General features: G+C 35.8%; 1 protein-coding gene across 6 annotated transcripts in view; it reads left to right on the top strand.

Moving 5' to 3' along the window:
• Nucleotides 1-24,440, top strand: part of LOC127841439 (protein mono-ADP-ribosyltransferase PARP14-like) — a 118,060-nt gene that overhangs the window by 58,732 nt on the left and 34,888 nt on the right. For 4 of the 6 annotated variants that reach the window (XR_008030982.1, XR_008030983.1, XM_052370257.1 and 1 more), the window contains exons 23-27: nucleotides 7,658-7,834; nucleotides 15,157-15,362; nucleotides 16,774-16,892; nucleotides 17,214-17,396; nucleotides 23,747-23,856. The exons of 1 other annotated variant lie outside the window; for it this stretch is intronic. Coding sequence is in view for 3 of the 5 variants with exons in the window: in XM_052370257.1 (XP_052226217.1) it covers nucleotides 7,658-7,834; nucleotides 15,157-15,362; nucleotides 16,774-16,892; nucleotides 17,214-17,396; nucleotides 23,747-23,856 (795 nt within the window). In the remaining 2 variants the exon portion in view is untranslated. The remainder of the gene's footprint in view (nucleotides 1-7,657; nucleotides 7,835-15,156; nucleotides 15,363-16,773; nucleotides 16,893-17,213; nucleotides 17,397-23,746; nucleotides 23,857-24,440) is intronic. One more of the 6 variants, XM_052370259.1, reaches the window with a different exon arrangement.

The raw sequence follows: 24,440 nt of genomic DNA on the forward strand, positions 1-24,440 counted from the left end.
ACAGATATTTAGTTGAAACATCACTCACCTCTTCAAGATCATAATGCGAGATGAAGGCCCATAATTTTGATCTGCCACTATGCAGAATTATTCCCCTAGTAATTTTTGTAAATATTTACCTAAACAACACATTTTATGCCCCCAAACATATAGTAATCGCACTGTCTGTCCGTCTGTCTGTCCGTCACACTTTGCGTTTAGGTTTCGAAAAATGCTCATAACTTCTATGTCCCTTGTGATATAACCTTCATATTTGGTATGCATGTGTATATGGACAAGGCCTTTCCATACACACAAAAATTTTGACCCCTGTGACCTTGATCTTGAACTTGGGTTTGCGTTTAGGTTTTGAAATCTGCGTTTAGGTTTCAAAAATGCTCATAGCTTCTATCAAAGCGTTTATAGGGGGCATATGTCATCCTATGGTGACAGCTCTTTTTTATGCCCCCGGATCGATAGATCGGAGGTATATTGTTTTTGGTCTGTCTGTCTGTCATTCTGTCATTCTGTCCCAAAACTTTAACCTTACAGTAAAGTTTTGCAATAACTTTTGAAATATTGAACATAGCAACTTGATATTTGGCATGCATGTGTATCTCATGGAGCTTCACATTTTGAGTTGTGAAAGGTCAAGGTCATCCTTCAAGGTCAAAGGTCAAAAAATACAAAAATAAATTTCAAAGCGGCGTTTTCATGAAGTTTCACATTTTGAGTGGTGGAAGTTCAAGGTCAAGGTCATCCTTAAAGGTCAAGGTCATCCTTCAAGGTCAAGGTCAAAAATTTAAAACTTTAATAATGTAAAGTTTTGCAATAACTTTTGAAATATTGAACATAGCAACTTGATATTTGGCATGCATGTGTACCTCATGGAGCTGCACATTTTGAGTGGTGAAAGGTCAAGGTCATCCTTCAAGGTCAAAGGTCAAAAATTTAAATATTTAATATAGTAAAGTTTTGCAATAACTTTTCAAATATTGAACATAGCAACTTGATATTTGGCATGCATGTGTATCTCATGGAGCTGCACATTTTGAGTGGTGAAAGGTCAAGGTCATCCTTCAAGGTCAAAGGTCAAATATTTAAAACTTTAATATAGTAAAGTTTTGCAATAACTTTTAAAATATAATAATAATTGAACATAGCAACTTGATATTTGGCATGCATGTGTATCTCATAGAGCTGCACATTTTGAGCGGTGAAAGGTCAAGGTCATCCTTCAAGGTCAAAGGTAAAAAAATAAAAAAATTCATTTCAAAGCGGCGTTTTCATGAAGCTTCACATTTTGAGTGGTGGAAGGTCAAGGTCAAGGTCATCCTTCAAGGTCAAGGTCATCCTTCAAGGTCAAGGTCATCCTTCAAGGTCAAAGGTCAAAAAAATATTTCAAACCAACGTTATCATGTAGCTGCACATTTTGAGTGGTGGAAGGTCAAGGTCATCCTTCAAGGTCAAGGTCATCCTTCAAGGTCAAAGGTAAAAAAAATCAAATATTTTTTTCAAATCGGCATTCTCATGAAGCTGCACATTTTGAGTGGTTGAAGTTCAAGGTCAAGGTCATCCTTCAAGGTCAAGGTCATCCTTCAAGGTCAAAGGTAAAAAAAATCAAAGCGGCATTATCATGAAGCTGCACATTTTGAGTGGTGGAAGTTCAAGGTCAAGGTCATCCTTCAAGGTCAAGGTCATCCTTCAAGGTTAAAGGTAAAAAAAAAATTCAAAGCGGCGTTATCATGAAGCTGCACATTTTTAGTGGTGGAAGTTCAAGGTCAAGGTCATCCTTCAAGGTCAAGGTCATCCTTCAAGGTCAAAGGTCAAAAAAAGTATTTTCAAAGCGGCATTCTCATGAAGCTGCACATTTTGAGTGGTGGAAGTTCAAGGTCAAGGCATCCTTCAAGGTCAAAGGTAAATTTATTTTTTTTTAAATTCAAAGCGGCGCAATAGGGGGCATTGTGTTTCTGACGAACACATCTCTTGTTCTTGCTGACATGCAGATTAAGCATGGTTTTGCATTTGGTGCCAGTTGAGTCAATGTGAAAAACAGATTTGCGCTTAATAACTTTAGTTGGGATTGAGATAATTCACTGCAATTGTTTCATTTGAAGATTATAGGCTGATCTAGAGAGAGATTGCATCTGAAGCCAGTGAGGAGAATGTCATTGTTACTAAAAATAAAGAAAGAGTTTTACTCATTAAGTTTAGTTTTGCGAGATGTAATGTGCTTCAATTTGTATATTATAGGTAGCTTTTAGGCAGATTAAGGATGTGATTGTATTTTAGGCAGGTTTGGTCAAGATCATTGTTATTAAAAATTGAAAATTGTTTCCGCTCAAAACCATGAAATAAGATAGAGGTATTGTGCTGTTATTTTGTGTGCAGCTACCTTAGGTGCTGACCTTGATCTCAAAGTTTATAAGATTCAAGGAAATTTATTTGTAAAAGTTGAGCATTTAGTTTCCTGGCTTGGACACATTTCTTGTTTTAATTGATGTACTTTCAGCTTTTAGTTTACATGTACTATCATATAACTACTAAATATATCCAACATGTATTTGTGGTCTTTAAATCAGGTGACTGATAGTAAATGTACATTTAATTATCAAAGCTGAAGAATAGTCTAGTGCACTGTTGTGGAACAGCTCTTTTGTGATGGCCTTTTGTTTGTCGTGCTTCTGTCGTGCGTCATCAACATTTGCCTTGTTAGCACTCTAAAGGCCACATTTATTGTCCAATCTTGCTCAGAAGATTTGCCCCAATGATATCATGGAAGAGTTCAAAAATGGTTCCAGTTGCTGCCTTATGGTTCCAGAACAACATGGCCTCCAGGGTACAGGGCATTTTTATGCCCCCGGATTAAATGATCGGGGGTATATTGTTTTTGGCCGGTCTGTCTGTCTGTCATTGTATGTGTCTGTCTGTCCCAAAACTTTAACCTTGGTCATCACTTTTGCAATATTGATGATAGCAATATTTGGCATGCACGTGTATCTCGTGGAGCTGCACATTTTGAGTGGTGAAAGGTCAAGGTAATTCTTCAAGGTCAAATGTCAAATATATGGCTTCAAAGCGACGCAGTAGGGGGCATTGTGTTTACTAACACAGCTCTTGTTTCTTTTATGGCTGTAGTAAAACCTTATTAACACTCTAGAAGTGACATTTATTTTCCAATCTTCCTGAAACTTGGTCAGAACATTTGTTCTAAAGATATCGTGAATGAGTTTGAAATTTGTTCCAGTTGGTTTAAAAACATGGCTGCCAGGGGTCTGGGCATTTTTCCTAATATGGCTATAGTAAAAGCTTGTTAAACTCTAAAAGTAACATTTATAGTCCAATCTTCATGAAACTTGGTCAGAACAGTTTTCTAATGATATCTTGGATAATTGGAAAATGGTTCTGGTTTGTTGAAAAGCATGGCTGCCAGGGGGCCGGGTATTTTTTCCTTAAATGGCTATGGTAAAACCTTATTTGCACTCTAGAAGTCACGTATTTAGTCAAATCTTCATGAAAGTTGGTCTGAATATTTGTTCTAATGGTATCTGGGCCGAGTTAAAAAATGGTTCCCGTCGGTTGAAAAACATGGCCGCCAGGGAGGGGGGCATTTTCCCCTTTATTGCTTGAGTAAAACCTTGTTAACTATCTAGACATCACATTTATGGTGCAATCTTTATGAAACTTGGTCAGAACATTTGTTCCAATGATAGCTCTCGGCAGAGTTCAAAAAATGGTCATGGTTCGGCAGGGCATTTTTAGCTCACCTAAATGCTCAGGTGAGCTTTTGTAACCGGTCTTTGTTCGTCTTCCGTCCGTCCGTCTGTCCGTCCGTCGTCCACATTTGGTTTGTAAACACTCTAGAGGCCACATTTCATGTCCGATCTTCATGAAACTTGGTCAGAAGATTTGTCCCAATGATATCTCAATCAAGTTCGAAACTGGGTCATTCTGGGTCAAAAACTAGGTCACCAGGTAAAAAAAAAGAAAAACCTTGTAAACACTGTAGAAGTCACATTTCATGCCCAATCCTTATGTAACTTTGTCAAAATGTTTGGTTTGCCTAAATGATATGTTGGTCAAGTTCAAAAGTGGTTCTGGTCCGTTGAAAAACATGGCCGCCAGGGGGCAGGGCAGTTTTCCTTATTTGGCTTTAGAAAAACCTTGTAAACACTCTAGAAGTCACAATTTTTGCCCAATCATCATGAAAGTTGGTCAAAACATTGGTTTTATTGATATCTCGGACGAGTTCGAAAATGGTCCAGGTCGGTGGAAAAACATGACCGCCAGTGGGCGGGGCATTTTTCTCTATATGTATATAGTCAAAACATGTGAACACTCTAGAAGTCACATTTTTGGCCAAATTTTCATGAAATTTGGTCAGAACATTTGTTTCCTTGATATGAGAGTTGAGTTTGAAAATGGTTCTGGTCAGTTGAATAACATGGCTGTCAGGGGGGGGGGGGGGGGCAGTTTTCCTAATTTGGCTATAGAGAAACCTTATAAACACTCTAAAAGTCACAATTTTTGCCCAATCATCATGAAAGTTGGTTAAAACGTTGGTTTTATTGATATCTCGGACGAGTTCGAAAATTGTCCAGATCGGTGAAAAAACATGGCCGCCTTTGGGCGGGGCATTTTTCTCTATATGTATATAGTGAAAACATGTGAACACTAGGGAAGTCACATTTTTGGCCCAATTTTCATGAAATTTGGTCAGAACATTTGTTTCCTTGATATGAGAGTTGAGTTAAAAAATGGTTCCGCTCAGTTGAATAACATGGCTGCTGGGGGGGGGGGGGGCAGTTTTCCTAATACGGCTATATAGAAACCTTGTAAACACTCTAGAAGTCACAATTTTTGCCCAATCATCATGAAAGTTGGTCAAAACATTGGTTTTATTGATATCTCGGACGAGTTCGAAAATGGTCCAGGTCGGTGGAAAAACATGACCGCCAGTGGGCGGGGCATTTTTCTCTATATGTATATAGTCAAAACATGTGAACACTCTAGAAGTCACATTTTTGGCCAAATTTTCATGAAATTTGGTCAGAACATTTGTATCCTTGATATGAGAGTTGAGTTTGAAAATGGTTCTGGTCAGTTGAATAACATGGCTGTCAGGGGGGGGGGGCAGTTTTCCTAATTTGGCTATAGAGAAACCTTATAAACACTCTAAAAGTCACAATTTTTGCCCAATCATCATGAAAGTTGGTCAAAACGTTGGTTTTATTGATATCTCGGACGAGTTCGAAAATGGTCTAGATCGGTGAAAAAACATGGCCGCCTTTGGGCGGGGCATTTTTCTCTATATGTATATAGTGAAAACATGTGAACACGAGGGAAGTCACATTTTTGGCCCAATTTTCATGAAATTTGGTCAGAACATTTGTTTCCTTGATATGAGAGTTGAGTTAAAAAATGGTTCCGGTCAGTTGAATAACATGGCTGCTGGGGGGGGGGGGGCAGTTTTCCTAATACGGCTATATAGAAACCTTGTAAACACTCTAGAAGTCACAATTTTTGCCCAATCATCATGAAAGTTGGTCAAAACATTGGTTTTATTTATATCTCGGACGAGTTCGAAAATGGTCCAGATTGGTGAAAAAACATGGCCGCCATTGGGCGGGGCATTTTTCTCTATATGTATATAGTCAAAACATGTGAACACTCTACAAGTCACATTTTTGGCCCAATTTTCATGAAATTTGGTCAGAACATTAGTTTCCTTGATATGAGAATTGAGTTCGAAAATGGTTCCAGTCAGTTGAATAACATGGCTGTGGGGGGGGGGGGGGGCATAATTATTGCCCTTAGATTGTCAAAATTTTCATTATATTATACCAAATTCTTGTAAACACTCTAGAGGTCACAATGTTGTTTCAGATTTTATGAATCTTGGTCATAATATTTATACCCCCATTACTGGTAATGGGGGCTATATAGGAGTCACTTTGTCGGTCTGGTCTGTCTGTCTGTCTGTTGGTCAGTCTGTCCCGAAAAATTCATCCAATCTTCACCAAACTTGGTCAGAAGTTGTATCTAGATGATGTCAAGGTCAAGTTTAAATATGGGTCATGTCGGGTCAAAAACGAGGTCACAGGGTCACTTAGTGCGTTTTAAACCGAAAGTTTGTCCGGACCATAACAATGTCATTTATCGTTAAATTTTAAAATGACTTGGTACATTTGTTCACCATCATGGGACGGTGTGTCGCGGGAAAGAAGTACGTCTATATCTCCAAGGTCAAGGTCACACTGAAGTTCAAAGGTCAAAATGCTTGTCCGGACCATAACTATGTCATTTATCATTAGATTTTAAAATCATTTGGCAAATTTGTTCACCATCATGGGACGGTGTGTCGCGCGAAACAATTACATCAATATCTCGAAGGTCAAGGTCACACTTTGAGTTCAAAGATTAAAAATGGCCATAAATGAGCTTGTCTGGGCAATAACTATGTTGTTCATTGTGAGATTTTTAAAAATCATTTGGCACATTTGTTCACCATCATTGGACAGTGTGTCGCGCGAAAGAATTACGTCGATATCTCCAAGGTCAAGGTCACACTTTGAGTTCAAAGGTCAAAAATGGCCATAAATGAGCTTGTCCGGGCCATAACTATGTCATTCATTGTGAGATTTTAAAATCATTTGGCATATTTGTTCACCATCATTGGACGGTGTCCCGCGTAAGAATTACGTTGATATCTCCAAGGTCAAGGTCTCACTTTGAGTTCAAAGGTCAAAAATGGCCATAAATGATCTTGTCAGGGCCATAACTATGTTGTTCATTGTGAGATTTTAAAATCATTTGGCACATTTGTTCACCATTATTGGACGGTGTGTCGCGCGTAAGAATTCCGTTTATATCTGCAACGTCAAGGTCACACTGTGAGTTCAAAGGTCAAAAATGGCCATAAATGATCTTGTCAGGGCCAAAACTATGTCATTAATTGTGAGATTTTAAAAATACCTGGTACATTTGTTCACAATCATTGGACGATGTGTCATGCGAAAAAATTATGTTGATAACTCCAAGGTCTAGGTCACCCTCGGAGTTCAAAAGTAAAAAAATGGCCATAAATTTGGACGGCATGTCATGCGAAAGAATTCAAGAGTTCAAAGGTCGAAATGGCCATAAATGATAATGGCATTATAATTCTTAAAAATCGCCATAAATTGGATTCTCTTGTTTTGTGAAGACAGCATGCAAAATAGTCTGTGTCAATGCGGCACGTGGGGGTATACGTCACATCTGTGACAAAGCTCTAGTTATTTTTGTAAGCAAAGTTTGATGTTTGGTAAGGGGAGGTAAACTCAAAATATAGGTCACCAGGTCAAATCTTACAAAAACAAAAACACACCATATGCCAGTGTTTTGGTTCAATTATGATGAAACTTGACCAGGATGTTTGTCTGAACAATATCTAGGTCAAGTTTGACGTTTGGTAAAGATTGAATGAACCGACTCCTCTCAGGTGAGCGAACTAGGGTCATCTTGGCCCTCTTGTTCCTTAAATGGCTATAGTAAAACCTTATTAACTCTTAAGTGATATTTTGGCCTAGTAAAAAATAGTTTCAGACCACCTCAAAAGATGTTGAGAGCAGTTCAGTTCCTATTGATACATTATGATGAAACATGAGAAGTCATAGAATTCCATGTTTTTTACTTACAGGTATGAATATCAGTGCTGCAGAGACGGCCCATGCAATGTGCCAGGCTGTGAAAGAGTTCGCAAATGAAGGATGTGGTACATTGACAGATGTAAGATTTGTTATCTTCCAGAAGGAAATGGTCGATAATTTCAAACATGAAGCCCAGGGCGCCCAAGGAATGACAGGTTCAGAACATGGTTTGTTTTTTAGTATTTTGACCTATATTAAAAAGAATTGCACTACATTTTAAACTCAGTCACAACCTTCTTGCAGAGATTGAATGTTTTGAGTCAGTTGTTGTCAATTCACGGCAACCATTAAATGATGGAAGATTTAAATACACTGCAACTCCAGTATATTGCGGTCCAATATATATCCTGATGTCCAATGTATCGCGAGTCGGCGGTTGACCCCATTTTTTCACCCACATTAATTTGATTTGTGATCCGACATTCATAAATCTAGTTTGGTCCAGATTGTTTGCCTTTTTTTGTGCATCATATTCACACTTGTGTACTACGACAAACAAAAACCCAACTTGCCCAACATCAAAGGTAATTTTGCTTGTAACTTTTCATCTATTGAATTTGCTTTGAAATGACATGATGCCAGCTGTCAATCACTTTCTTCTTGGTCGTATCAGCCAATCAGCGCTCAGGCTGCCGAATACACAGAGTCCCCGCATAAAGGTGTATACTATAACTGAAAATGTCTTAGATCAATACTTGCCTATCTCAACAACCTTTGCACATTAGATACAGCGTAAACAACATGTTTTTAATAAAGAGGAAAGGTGTGCTCAGTGTTTTGCTCTACCAATTGTTTATCCAAACTTAAAGATCTTAGAGAGAGTTGTCTATTATGTGGTAAGAAGTTTGTTATGAGAATTCAAATATTAAAGCCCATGCTTTCCACGAGGATGAATGGTACCGGTATGATATTGAACATGAGGTATAATTTGTGTATGCTTTTATTCAGTACAAATAATTTACAGGGTATGAGGAGTGTTTATTTGTGGCTAGATTTTGTTATCGGTCGTGAACAATAAAAATTGGCAATTCTTTTCATATAACAAATTTTATTGTACACATTTGAAAATACTTTTATGGAATAATGTTTTTATGTTATACATATGTATAACACATAGATATAACACCTAATTCAATAAGGTTCGAAAAAAAACATGTTTTACAATTGCCCATCTATGCTAATCCATACATATATCTCACCTCCTACAAAAATGACATAATCCGATTGGCTTAGAGCAGTCAGGTGCCCTTGGTGTATTTTTCCATACACCCCGAGTAATTTCCATACACCCCGAGTAATTGACCAGTCGCCAACTCCGCCCACATTTTGTCGATCAGCCAATCAGATATCGATTTTTCACACACCCCTCAGCAACGCTTATCTGGCCGCCATTTTGTCCGACAAACAAAGCGTGTCGTTCATATGGAATGGACGTAATTTTTAAGAGTTTACACAGATTTTATATCAAATGCATGATCATAACTGTTCGATCATTATTCAAAATTGTAGGTGCTATACATACTTTATAAAAGGTTATTATTTTATCTTTATTTATTGAACATATCTGTGATTAATCTAGAAGTTTGCTTCAATGAGTCCCAGGACTCACATATTTGAAAACAATGAGTCCCATAGAAATTCAATGAGTCCCAAACTTTATTCATGAGTCCTTGCGTGTTTTCCCTGGGGGCTGAAGAAAATAGCACAAACACATTTTTTTTAAAACTTTTAATCAACTGACAAGACTAGAATTTCCCTTACTAGATTTCGCTGACTAGAAATGAAAAACAATAATAATAAATGAGAAAAAAAAAATTAAAACTTCTGGTAGTTTCTATTGTGCATTTGTTGAACCATGCTATTTTTAGCGTTGTTCTCGTCGCAAATAGAACAATACATAAAGTTGTCATGCGTGTCTGTTCTTTCAACAAATCTAAGCCAAGAGTACATTGAAAGCCATTTGGTCAAAAACTCACGTTTCTTTGGCTGGCTTACATCTCGGACGCTTGCGCTTGGTTGTTCCTTCTCTTCGTTAACACTCGCGGATAAATCGAGCGAGTCATCATGTCCGCCAGTATCGGGCCGCCAAAAATTAACAAGAGTTTGCTGCTTTGTGTCAAGCTTTAACACTTTCTTTGGTGGCATTTTTTCTTAATGCAGCCGAACGAATATTATCATCCGGGCTCTTTAAAATTAATCTCGACGAAGCAAATTTAGAACGAATACACTGATTGGTTATTTTTAGCATATGCGGCTCTGTAAGCCAATGAAAATGTGTCTTGTAGAATTTTAACAGCGTGATACATACGGCGTCGTAAAATATATGCATTCGTGAGAAATACAAACACGGATTTGTATGCGTCCTCGAGGACGCTCATACTTCGCTACGGTGCGTTTTTTCCGATTTTGATGCGTCAGAGACGCAGGACGCGGACCTAGATTAATCACTGACATATGAACGATTAATGAGAAATCAAACACAATAAATCGTGTGTTCTATAAAAACGTGTTATACCGTTTGATGCACAATATTATTAAGCAGTTTGGGCAACATAATAATTGCCACACGTGCTAATTAATCTCAGCGTAATTGTCGATGATTAATAAATGACAGTATGTTGCGTGGATCTCAGAATGAAGGAACATTATGGCATTGTTAGGTACTGTACACAAGAAAAGAAAACTATTTAATTACTTAAATGATTTCCAATTATATATTTATTTTCAGTGGATCATAAACAAGGGAAATCATTATAAATTGTTAACTTAAATATTGTTTTAACTAAAGTAAAAACAACAAAAAGGTGATTTCAACGCGGCTTAGCCAGCTTAAAGCGACTTCAAGTGTAAAAAATACGGCTTATAATACAATAACAACATTTATAATACAACATACATTGATACGGGGAGAAATGTGAAAATTGCAATTAACATATAAGGGCCATCTTGTTATAAATAAAGACATGCATAATAGGCTAAATGTATTCAATTCGAATGTTCGTGAATAGTACCGTGATACCAACATTTCATTTTTCGATAGTGAAATGTAACAGGTTCGCATTAAAAATAAATGAAATAAAATGCATATTAGACTATCTGTTAATGAAACAACGAAATTAGGCCTGTATTAAATTATGGTTACAATCAAAATTTAATTTATATCTAAATAAAAAAATCGGTGTCTTTTTAAAAATAACACAATAAAACAAAGATCTAAACATTTGTAATAAACAAAAACCCCATCATGATATGGATGTGTCATTTGCATTTAATAAAAAATATTTTCAAAATTATATATAAATAGCCACCGGATTCACTGTCAGACGATTTAATACAAGTTCAAAATCAATATAAAATGAATGCTCATTTTTACAACGGATTTTCATCAACTTCCTATGTTATGTATAAGAAACGTTTCTGATAGTCAGTCTGCCGTTAACTCATTTACTGTGAAACCATTATTAATCGTCAGGCATTAATTTTCATAAATTTCGTCAGTCGACCGATCGGCGAATTTAAGATCCTAACGAACAATTATGCTCTATGTTTGAACAAAAACAAACACTAAGTTGAACAATATTTTAAAACTTTACCGTAGACATGAGGCATTAAATTCCAACATAATCCATGCACACATTCACTGCTGTTTCGTAATCAAGATTAATCCGGTTTTGACACAAAGGGATGTTGATTACACAAGGTACTTAACTGACACGTTACACTTCTTTAAAACGCGTGTGCAGTACAGCTGTATCAAATGCGTTGACTTCGTTTATGTAGAATGGTAATGAATTAGCGCTAATTGTTTATAACTTTATTACCCATTAGGTGCATTGTGTTTTTCAGGGGTGTTGCATATTAGCCATCACGCAGCGAATGCCGATGAAAGACAATAAACCAAATGAAAAGATGACGATGTGTGATCAACATGCGTATTTATCACACATTAATAAAGAATATTTTAATTGCTGTTTGTTGTTTGATTGTTTGCGTTTAACCACACGTATTACTATTTTATATGTATCAATTTATTTATTTTTAAATTATTGACATTATTGATTTATATACCGGTAGTTTACTTTTTAAGAATAAACACACACATAGAGTTTATAATTTTAATGTTGATATCAGAATAAAAAAGCATTTTATTTGAAAAAAAAACACTTAACAATCTGGAACCTCTTTCGTATAACACAAACAGTTTTTAAACGGTATTGACAGCATTTTAATAAAAATCATACCAACTAGAACACATACCCAAGAAAATAAACAAAAGTGACTAGTTTTATTTGCTATTTGATAGAATAATACTAATTGGCAATTGGCTTTGTTTTTACAAACACTCGTTAACGCTTATTCGATCCCACTTGTCCGCTAATCATAACAATGAACGTGTGAATGGCATACATTAAGAGGGTTTATTACTGTCCCTTGATAACCAAAGACTAGTTAATTGGCATGTGACAAACAGGCCCCACCTCCTGCAGTGATTCTCAAGTGTGTTCCCGCATTCGTACCACGATTTTTCGCAACTGCGATTGATCGCGAATATGTATTACACACAAATCGGATATTGACTGACGCATTTTTTTTAATTCAAAATAAAAAATCGGCGAATTTAAGTGCTGACGAAATCGTCATTTTTATAAAAATGACGAAATTTTGTGCTGTCGAAAATAAATGGTTTCACAGTATTTTGATTACGCCATTTTTCTCTAAAGCATTTATGATTGTATTAAAGTTTTACAAAGCAGTTTAGTTTACTGTGCGGCTTTAAATAATTTATATTATAGAAAAGAGCATGATACCTCGTTACAAATATAGTATTTCGCTCACGTAATCCGCTTTAATTGCGATCTGCTTGTCGGAGTTTTCTTATCACTAGACCACGTGACTATGTGGGCGGAGTGATCGATAATTTGGCGACTGGTCAATTTCCATACACCCCGAGTAATTTCCATACACCCCGAGTAATTTCCATACACCCCGAGTAATCAAGTAGTCGGTCGAGCTTCGCTCTTGTATGGTATAAAATTACTGAGGGTGTATATCCCATACACCATCAGTTACTAACTGTGTAACTAATAATACATGCATGAATGAGGTGACAAGTTATGTGGCGCACCGGATATATCGAGATTGCAATCTTTGGACCCCCAGAAAAGCATTATATTGGAGTTAGTGTATTTGTTTTTAAGTTATTTTTTTTCTGCATATTCACTTTCCTTTTGGCAGGAAATTATTAAGTCCAGTTATGTTAACAATCTATCATTTGCATTAAATAAGAAAAAGTTTTAAACTATTATCTCTCTAGATCAGCACAAATTATCAAGGTTTCACAATTTAGTTTAGTTTGAACCTATTTATTTTAGCTCGACTGCATCGAAAGCCGAAAGCTTATATAAACGCTCTAGACAATTTAGTTTGTTTTTTTAATTTAGGAGTAAAAGCCCTTTATTAAAAAAAATCCCTTTGTTTAGACTTACCGGTACATATAAAAGCTTTTGTGGGCAACACCTCAAACATTTCGCTTGCAATTGTCTTAAATTTTTTAGAGATAATAATCTGCATGTGCTACTGCGCTTATTGTCCCCTACCAGTGAAACCGGAGGGGACTTATTGTTTGCACTCCGTCTGTCTGTCTGTCAGTCTGTCTGTCAGTCAGTCCGTGTCACTTTTCTGGATCCTGCGATAACTTTAAAAGTTCTTAATATTTTTTCATGAAACTTGAAACATGGATAGATGGAGATTATGCACGTCATTTCATTTTGTTCTTATGTCAAAAATTCTGGTTGCTATGGCAACAAAAATATTAAAAAAAAAAAAATTTTTTTACTGACAATGGGTGGAGTTTAACCGGTAGGGGACCATATTGCTTGGCAATCTCTTGTTGTCTATGTTTCATCATGGTTGATTTTTTTCTAAAGAAGTTTTAGTCCATTGTTTATAATTATATTAACAAGCTTCTTTGCTCAACTCCTACTAAACTATAAGCTGACTGTAAACCCTGCTGCCTGCTGATACCCCCCCCCCCCCAAATCGTAAGCGTATGTTTATAAATTAGTGGCACAATGGCACTTGGTTATTTTTATTTCAAGGTCATATTTCAAGGTGGAATGTTTAACATATAGCCATCAAGGGCTTCTCCTAGGTATAACTTTGACATGCATGTAAGGATTTAAAAATGTCTTGGCACAAATGTTAACCTATATTTGACAATATGTTATTCGCAGAAATTAGATTGCTAGTTGTAAGATCAAGATAATATTTCAAGGTCAAAGTTAGAAAAATAGCATTTAAATGCTAAATTAGGGTTTGTTTAAGATATGTTGTTTTTTTTCATGATTTCAAAATAAAATTGCAAAAATGTTACCTTTTTATCAGACGCTGTGTTTCACACAAAATCCAGACATTAAGGTTATACTTTAAGGTCAAATTCTATTGTAATGCTAACATATGGCTTCTTAGAGATATATTTTCCTCATTTATTAAAGGATTTCAAAACAACTTGATGCATATGTTTCATAGTTAAGAGAGTGTTTCACACAAAACAGATGTTTTTAAATGATTGTCATACTTTAAGGTCAAAGGTAGAAACATATCACTTTAATGCTAAAATAGGGCTTGTTTGATCTATATTTTCATTATGTATTAAAGGACTTCTTAATATCTTGTCACACATGTAAATCTATATCTTGATGAAACTTGGTCAGATTGTTTATCCTTTATGAAGGCCATGTTTTAATCTTGGTCAATTAGGGTAAAAAACTATGTAGCCAGGTCAAGTCTTAATTAATTAGTGTCTGTGACCTCCAGTGAGTGCTTAAGGGAAATCATGACTCTCTTGTCTTCTTGAAAAAGCAATCACAAATTATTCCTCTACCCTGTTCTCTAAAATAAACCGACTTGCTGTTGTATGTACAGACTCAAGTTATTTCAGTATAATTTCAGCATTTCACATTATTCATTTCTGATTTTAATTTATTTCTGTACAATATGTTAACATACGAGTGAAAGACAAAAAGATAAATTGATTTTATCATACAAATAATTCTAAGGCCATGCTATAGACTGTTACTTGGTCAAACATCATGCAAATTGAAAAAAAACTTACCACTTATGACCACCATGAAGCAGCGGACAGAGTTTGCATTTATCACCTGTCTGCCAACTTCAAAGTTAAAGGTCAAACTTAGGGGTCAAAATCATGAGCCAGCTTGATTTTTGATCATATTGGAGTTTGAAAAAAATTGGAGTAATTGGGCATCCCTGCTCAATTGTCACCTGTGTTGTTTTGTCTAGTGCATAACTTCCATAGCCTTTTAATATCTGCTAGGATTAACTGTCATTGCATTATTTATTAAGTTATGTCCCATTTTATACTTCCATTGTCAATGTGGCAGATCTTGTGTTTTTCAAATTTTTCCAAAGTAAAATAAAGTAAGAACTATTCATGTAAATATTAGGTCTTTATACATTATAATTCCAGGTACTAAAAGAAAACCATCCATGACTGCTGCAAGAACACAGCCAAGAAACACATCCACTAACGTAAATTCTGTCTGCCTTATTATTCACGCTATGGAAGTATCGGACATAAGAAAAGCCATTGATAAGATAAATGCCATGATTGCAGATGAAGTCTCAACTACTCGTTTAAGTGACTCCATTATACAACGGTTCGATGGAACACAGGTATTAATAGTGTACTCATATTGATTTTTTTTTTTATCAACATTACTGATGGTATGCACAAAATGAACCTCTAAAGAAACAGATAACATTGCTTTGCACCAGTCTGTAAGTATACCATTTCGTTTCTGTGCGATATCTAAAGAATGCTGACCTACGATAATGCAAATTGGAATTATGGTTAATTTGAATTAGAAGATGATGTTTCCTCACATTATTTAAAGAATGCTTTTAGGTAAGCTATGAACATGCAAATTTGTATGACAAGTGAATTAAGAGGAATGAAAGAGGTTTATTGATTTTTAGCTCGGCTGTTTTCGGAGAAAACCCGAGGTATTGTCATAGCCAGGTCGTCGTGTCGTGTCCGCCGTCCATGTCGTGCTAAAACCTTAACATTTTGTCAAGGTTTTGAACATTGGCTCTAAAATCAAAGTGCTTCCACCTACAACTTTGAAACTTCATATGCACCTTGATGAGTTCTACACGCCACACCCATATTTGGGTCACTAGGTCAAAGGTCAAGGTCACTGCGACCTCTTACACACACACACAAAAATAATTCTGACAAGCTTTCATTTATTACCTCGGCTGTTTTCGGAGAAAACCCGAGGTATTGTCATAGCCAGCTCGTCGTGTCGTGTCCGTTGTCCGCGTCATGCTAAAACCTTAACATTTTGGCAAGGTTTTGAACATTTGCTCTAAAATCAAAGTGCTTCAACCTACAACTTTGAAACTTCATATGTAGCTGCACCTTGATGAGTTCTACATGCCACACCCCTTTTTGGGGTCATTAGGTCAAAGGTCAAGGTTACTGTGACCTCTTAAAAAAAAAAAAATGTCAAGCTTTCATTTATTCATAAATGCACCCGCAGCAGAGCGTGGCACCTGTTATGCAGTGCTCTTGTTAGATCAATAAGACCAAAATCATAGCTTGAAAATCATAAGAGTAATATCAATTTTGAGTTCAACAGGTCAAAGTTTCAGGTGACAGTGGCTTGTTATAACTTGAAATGAAGATCATTTTGTCGCTGCATGATATGTAGAGAAAACTTTTGCCTACTTTCATGTCAAATTTATATGTGGATTACTTGGGATGAAAGGAGGATGCATTTAGATGTTCAAGTCAACAGGTTAAAGGTCAAGGTCACAGAAACTTGTAACATGAAAACGGTTCCCATACAATTTCTAATGAATGCTTTAGCCAAGGATCATATAAATTATTATAAATTATGTTGCTTGGTCTTGAAGGAGTAAGACCTGTCTCAATTTGTAGATCAACAGGTCAAAGTTCAAGGTCACAGGGGATGCAATAAAAAAATATCTTGTAACAATTACACATTTACACTTCACTTCTCGTAGGTTGGTGGGCAGTCATTCATGTTTAACTAACATTTCTTGTAAATGGGTATTATAGGAAAGCGCATTAAGAAAAATTGCAGAGAAACACAATGTCGACTTTAGACCCATCAGCGATGGAGTAGAAATTGTTGGAATGATGGCAAATGTACACCACGCCAGCACTTTGATGAATAAGTAAGTCTGTTTGTTCATTTAATAATTGTTTTAATCAAATTGGCCTATTGTCTGTCAAACCAACAAGCCCATTTCCTGTTTATCAAAATATTTTTGTTGTCTCAGCAGACCTTTATGACTTGTCATATATTTTTTGTCAAAAGTGAAATTGCCATTTATTTAATTACCTGGTATTTTTCCACCAATGCATTCTGTACTTTGGTATCCATTCATTTGTATAACGTTTGATGAACAAGATCAATTTGTTCGTGCTGTTTCTAATGCAAATAGACAAATATCTGTGTTTTCTAATGCAAATAGACAAATATCTGTGTTTTATAGAATAATAAAGGACGCAATACAAATTGAAAATGACAAACAGGCAGCAATGATCTTGAAAGATGTTGTGCAGTGGTACTACATAGATGTCACTGATGAAGGTGATGATTTAAATGCTTATGGCCTCGATCTCAACTACAAAATAGAAAAGGCATTCAAAAATCAAGACAGCCAATTTATGTATAAGTAAGTATTATTATCATTTTTATTGTGTGCGGTTGTATTAGATGGTTTCCCAATTTTGGGGTTTTCGTGGTGTAACTGTGTGGTCTCCGAGTACTGGTGGTATATATAATACCCTCACAAAGTTTGGAGTCTTTGTGTTGGTTGGTATGTTGTCATTCAAAGTCAAGGCAACCTTTTATATTCAGTCTATGTTAATTGTGCTCTGTTGTGTATCATGTAGTGCATTGTCAGAGTTTAGCTTAATGCTACTCTAAAAGCTGCAGTTTCGGCTCAGTTTGGATCAGAATTCATATTGCCTATATTGAGCCAAAGTTCGAATTTGGTCAAATATTAGGTGAAAAGGTAAAAGCTTAGATCCACCTTGTTTTAAGCCACATTTATGATTAAATCTGTATGAAACTATCTAGGACAAGTCAAAATATGGCTCTTATGAAATATCTCTCAATTAGTCTATCTGTCTGTCTTTGTGTCTGTCAATTGCATGGGGTTTGTTCTGTTTCTATGAATATGACATTAGAGCCTTAAAAGTGTGCATGTAATAGATTCATGTACATGCTTATTAACAGCATAGTGATGACTTTATTTAAATTAACAAAAATTATTATTATTTTCATAGCGTTGGTTTTTATAAGATGCTAGTTATTACTGTTATTTAATGTGTATTTAAGCTACTTAATTGAACATATTACACCATTATTTACAGCGTCTTCATGAGATTTATAACATGAAGTTGCTATTTTATCTGTTGAAATTCTTATTTGAAATGAATTTTCTCCATAATTGTTTCCTTTTTACTTGATATTGTTCTGTCTGTCCTACTGCCCTTATATGCCATCACACTTTTCTTTTCCGCTTGAGATCTCATGACACTTATAAGCTAAATCTAATGAAACTTGAATTGCAATATCTGTATTGGGTTGACAGGCGCATATTGACTGCTCATTCAGGTTAAATGCTTTTTAGCTCACCTGAGCACAACGTGCTCATGGTGAGCTATTGTGATCGCCTTTTGTCCGTCGTGCGTTGTGCTTTCGTCGTCAACATTTGCCTTGTGAACACTCTAGAGGCCACATTTATTGTCGGATCTTCATGAAACTTGGTCAGAACATTTGTCCCAATGATACCTCGACCGAGTTCAAAACTAGGTCATGCTGGGTCAAAAACTAGGTCACTAGGTCAAAAAAAAGAAAAACCTTTTGAACACTGTAGAAGTCACATTTGATGCCCAATCTTCATGTAACTTTGTCAAAATGTTTGTCTTAATGATATGTTGGTTGAGTTCAAAAATGGTTTCGGTCCATTGAAAAACATGGCCGCCAGTGGGCGGGTCAGTATTCCTTATATGGCTTTAGATAAACCTTGTGAACAATCTAGAAGTCACAATTTTTGCCCAATCATCATGAAACTTGGTCAAAACATTGGTTTAATTGATATCTCGGACGAGTTCGAAAATGGTCCAGATCGGTAAAAAAAAATAGCCGCCAGGGGATGGGGCAGTTTTCTCTCTATATATATATGTATATAGTGAAAACGTGTGAACGCTCTAGAAGTCACATTTTTGGTCCAATCTTCATGAAATTTGGTCAGAACATTTGTTTCCTGGATACCACGGTCGAGTTTGAAAATGGTTCGGATCAGTAAAAAAACATGGCCGCCAGGGGGCAGGGCAGTTTTGCTTATATGGCTATAGTTAAACCTTGTTAACACTCTAGAAGTCACATTTATAGTCCAATCTTCATGAAACTTGGTTTGAACATTTGCTTTTATGATAGCTAGGCTGAGTTTGAAAATGGTTTCGGTCTGTTGAAAAATATGGCCGCCAGGGGGCGGGGCAGCTTTGCTTATATGGCTATAGTGAAACCTTATTAACACTCTAGAAGTAACATTTATAGCCCAATCTTCATGGAACTTGGTCCGAAGATTTGTTGTATTGATAGCTTGGCTGAGTTCGAAAATGGTTACGGTTTGTTGAAAAACATGGCTGCCAGGGTAGCGGCAGTTTTCATAATATGACTTTATTAAAACCATGTTAACACTCTAGTTGTAATGCGGATGTTGATGATGATGATGATGATGATGATGATTATGATGATACTGGTAATGGATTCTCAAAAATTAACCACAACCCAAATATCTAATTATAATTATTGCATTACTCAAATTAATTATTGCCATTACTTATGATTGTTATCTATATCTTTGCAGAAATTTAACATAGTGGTAAAACCAATAAAACAACAAGAAGTGTTACATATGAATCTTATTTGACTTTTCATTCACTTATCCTAGGCTACTCTCTATAAAACTCATTTATACCTGTGCCTGCATTGTTGCCAGGTGGTAGTTGTGTAACACTCCTGGAAATTGACCCCAATTAACTGGGCACTTTCATCAAAGACCTTTGTGTTGATGTCAGATGGAAACCATTAATAAGATAGATATGACATTACAACTTGAAATGTTTTACCCCTACAATTTTCAGTTAGTCAGTAGTTTGTGTGTGATTATGAAAGATTTGTGATTTTATTTGTGATTATGTGATTTTAGCAGGTTTTATTGTTGTTTCAATTGGAAATATCAATGCAAGGTGAGTCCTAAAATTGTTCCAGTTGTTTAAAAACACTTTGTCAAAAATGTGAACAATTTGGTAGTAAAAAAACAACAACTTATCACATCTTTTAAGAAGCACAAACAACTGTATGAAGAAAAGTTGATTTGCATTTGTTTTTCCAAAAATAATGTATTTATGCGACAGATTTTTTGTGCATTTAAATTACAAATAGTTTGATTGTTGTTTTGATATGATACATTTTCAAATGTCTTGTGTGTGTTTACTTCTATATTTGCACACATTTATAACTATAAGAAAGATCAAGTGATGTTTTGTACTATAAAAGAAGATCAGTATTGAATTTCTAGTAGCTGTACATATTCTCATACTCATTTACATTTTTATAACTGACTTTGATACATGTATATGATAACAATTCAACTTATTTTATTTAATTTTGCAAAAACTATTTTATAAAAACACAATATCTTGAACAAATACGGTTGTTTTAAGTATCTTAAAGTGTTCTTGCTAAACAGACTGTAAACAGTCATCCCCGTTAAGATGCTGAGATGCTTATCTCATTATCTCAAATTTGGACAACAATTTGTTGAAAAATGTACTTCCATTTTCGTTTGCTGATGCTCATTATTAAATTACTGTCCTCATATTACTTTTATCCAAAATAATAGCTTTGTCGCAACGGGTAACAAATGTCTATTTAAAAATTTTTAAACACACACACACAAAACTACTGATAACACATATATGTATATATCTGCCAAAACAGCAAACCTTTTCTTTTCACAAAACAACGTTAACAACCCTTGTTTCCTGGATACGACGCTTGAGTTCAAAAATGGTTTTGATCCATCTAGTAACATGACCGCCAGGGGAGGGGGGGTCATTTTCCTTATATTTATATACTGAAAAAGCCTGTGAACACTAAAAGTCACATTTTTTGGCCAATCATCATGAAACTTGGTCAAAACATTGGTTTTATTGATATGTCGGATGAGTTTGAAAATGGTCGTGATCAGTGGAAAAACATTGCCGTCAGGGGATGGGGCAGTTTTCTCTATATGTTTGTAAGAAGCATTTTCCTTATATTATATATTTTGAAAAAAATCTGGGTATTAAAAACATGGCCGCCAGGGTGGGTGTGGTAATTTTCTATATAGGCCTATTGTGAATACTTTGGAACACCTTATTTTTAAAGTCAGTCTTGTGATACTAATAATTTGAAATATTTGCTGAAGAGTTTTAATCTTTGTTTCTTTCCATCTAAGTCTCTCAGGTGAGCAACCCAGAGCCCTTTGGGGCCTCTTGTTTCAGGAATTATTACCTTAGGAGTCATTTGAAAGTGGAGCTTAAGTTGTAGACATCAGTAACTAGCGATCAGATTTGCTAAAACTTTATATGCACTCTCAGTTAGGGGTTGTTATGCAAATGTGGTTGTTCTGCACTATTGATTTTTGTGGGAGTTATTGCCCTTTGAATAAGAATTCATTTTCTCTTTTGATCTCGATTACTAATGATCCAAATGTTTTAAACTATGTATGCTGCATCTCTGGGCAGACATGTGTATATTTTTAGGTAGTTCTACTTTAATAATGTTTAAGGCAGATCACTGGAATTTATTATTATACCCCCATTACCATTGGTAATGGGGGCTATATAGGAGTCACTTTGTCTGTCTTTCCCGAAAGCTTGTCCGGGCCATAACTATGTTGTTCATTGTGAGATTTTCAAATCATTTGGCACATTTGTTCACCATCATTGGACAGTGTGTCGCGCGAAACAATTACTTCAATATCTTTAAGGTCAAGGTCACACTTTGAGTTCAAAGGTCAAAAATGGTCATAAATGAGCTTGTCAGGGCCATAACTTTGTCATTTATTGTGAGATTTTCAAATCATTTGGCACATTTGTTCACCATAATTGGAAGGTGTTTTGCATGAAAGAATAACGTCGATATCTCCAAGGTCAAGGTAACACTTTGAGTTCAAAGGTCAAAAATGGCCATACATGAGCTTGTCTGGGCAAAAACTGCGTTCATTTTGAGATTTTAAAATCATTTGGCACATTTGTTCACCATTATTGGACGGTGTGTCGCGAGAAAGAATTACGTCGATATCTCCAAGGTCAAGGTCACACTTTGAGTTTAAAGGTCAAAAATGGCCATAAATCAGCTTGTCTGGGCCATAACTTTGGCGTTAATTGTGAAATTTTAAAATGATTTGGCACATTTGTTCACCATCACTGGACAGTGTGTCGCGCGAAAGAATTACGTCGATATCTCCAAGGTCAAGATAACACTTTGAGTTCAAAGGTCAAAAATGGCCATAAATAAGCTTATCCGGGCAAATTTGATGAAACTTTGTTTGCAGTATTGCAACAGTGTGGACATGTGCTTATTGTCAGGTCGTCCAGGCTGTGAGCGTTCAGGGAGTTATTGCCCCTTTGATATAAGTCTGATTCCACATAAGATCTCAAACACTATTGATCTGATTTTGATATAATTTAAATGCAGCAACCCAATTTCATGATCCAAAATATCTCAGTTGTGTTTGAAACTGGGTCATTAGTCTTTAAAAAGTAGGCAACTAGTTAAAATTATTGAAAAATAGAGGCGAAAACTGTAGACATAACATTTATTGTATAAATGTCATGAAACCTGGTCAGAGTGTTTATACCAATGATATTAGGAATAAATTTAAAACAGAGTCATGTGGGGTCAAAACCTAGGTTTCTAGGTCAGACAATTTCTCCTAATGTTCAAAGCAGGGTCTTGCCTGTGTTTAAAAATGGGGCATGTGGGGTCAAAATCTAGGTCACTAGGTCAAATTTACGAAAAAGCTTATGAAAACTCTATCATTATGCAACATTTATTTCCCAATCTTTATGAAACTTGTTAAGAAGATTTGTGGAAATGATATCTTTGCCAAATTCAAAACTGGGTCATTTGGGGTCAATATGTCACTGGGTCAAATTAAAGAAACAGTTAGTGAACTGTCAAGATGCCACTTTTAATAAACCAATCTTCATAAAACTTAGTCAGAACATTTTTCCCAATGATATCTCATATGAATTTAAAAATGGGCTGTATGGTGTAAAAACATGGTCACTCAGTAAAATAATAGAAAAAGCCTGTGAACATTAAAGAAGTGATGTATGTTTGCTCAATCATCATGAAACTTGCTCTGAAAATGTGTTGCCAAGTGATATAGGTTCCTGTCCTTCAAAAAGGGTCACATGTATTTCCTGATCTTGATAAACCAGTGAGATTATTGGTGCTGTTGAAATTTTGCCTGACTTTTGTCATGAGATTAGATAGTCTATTGTATAACCTTGTGAATGCTACCTTCTCAGAACAGTTAAAGTGGGTCTCAGAGTTATTTTTCAATTTAAATAAAGGTTACATGAAGCTTGCATTGTTGAGAAACCTCTTCTTAATACTGAACTGCATTTGCAGTCCTACAAAGCGGAATTTGGGTGTATTTTAGGCACTAATAAGGCACTTGTAGGTTTGACTACAAGCAGAAAGTGGGTGCATCTTTGTCCTTCAGTTCAAACACATGCATATTTAACCCTTTAACACTTAGATACGTGTTTTGATGCATTTGTAGTCCCTTGAAAAGTTGATTTTAATTTAAGACCTTTCAGACAGCATAAAACCTTAACAGACAGGCTGTTCTGGTTTTATGCTGTTTGCAACTAGCCATTTTCACTTTGCTTCTGATCGGGAAAGGGTTAATATTGCTACATGGCAACAAAGTAAGTTTATTGCAAATTTCAGGGAAGACAGTGTTGAAGTTGTCGTTGATTTCAATACATTGCAAGAATATGAGAAGGATGAGAAGGATGACAACAAGAAAACAAAGATTGTTCGAAAGGATTTGATTCAAGGTATAGTTAAACATTTCCAAAAGGTCTTTAAACCCCAACAAATGCCACTGATGATTTAAATGTGAATTGATTGTGGAACCATGACCATATTCACCAACCCATTCTCAGAAGACCTTAGAATCCGGATTTACAGATAATTCTTTTTTTGGAAATAGCATACATGCCATAAATTTTCAGACCAATTCCGGGACTTTGAGCTTAATTTTCCGGGACTTTTGCAGATTTTCCGGGACATGTATACATATAGCGATATATATTGACATATATGCATTTTTGTTACGCATTTTTTATCACATCGTAAATTGCTAAGCTCGAAAGCCTATCCGAAATATACTAGATCTATTAACGTCAAATTAAACATTACTACTTCCGTTACTTGATACAAGCCACGTGTTTTTCGTGTTAGAAAAGAGCACCAAATTACTTTAGTGTACATGTCACATCATCTGCATGAAACGCGTGGGCGTATCCATGGCCGCATAAAAACTTTGTAGCGCATTTGTTACTATTTAAAGTGATGAAATAATGTCCAATCGGGGCGTTTTTCCCACTGAACACCCGTAAATCGCCTGCCGTCAGCCTGA

The sequence above is a fragment of the Dreissena polymorpha genome, chromosome 8 (genome assembly GCF_020536995.1).
Source record: "Dreissena polymorpha isolate Duluth1 chromosome 8, UMN_Dpol_1.0, whole genome shotgun sequence".
In the NCBI taxonomy this organism is placed as follows: Eukaryota; Metazoa; Mollusca; class Bivalvia; order Myida; family Dreissenidae; genus Dreissena; species Dreissena polymorpha.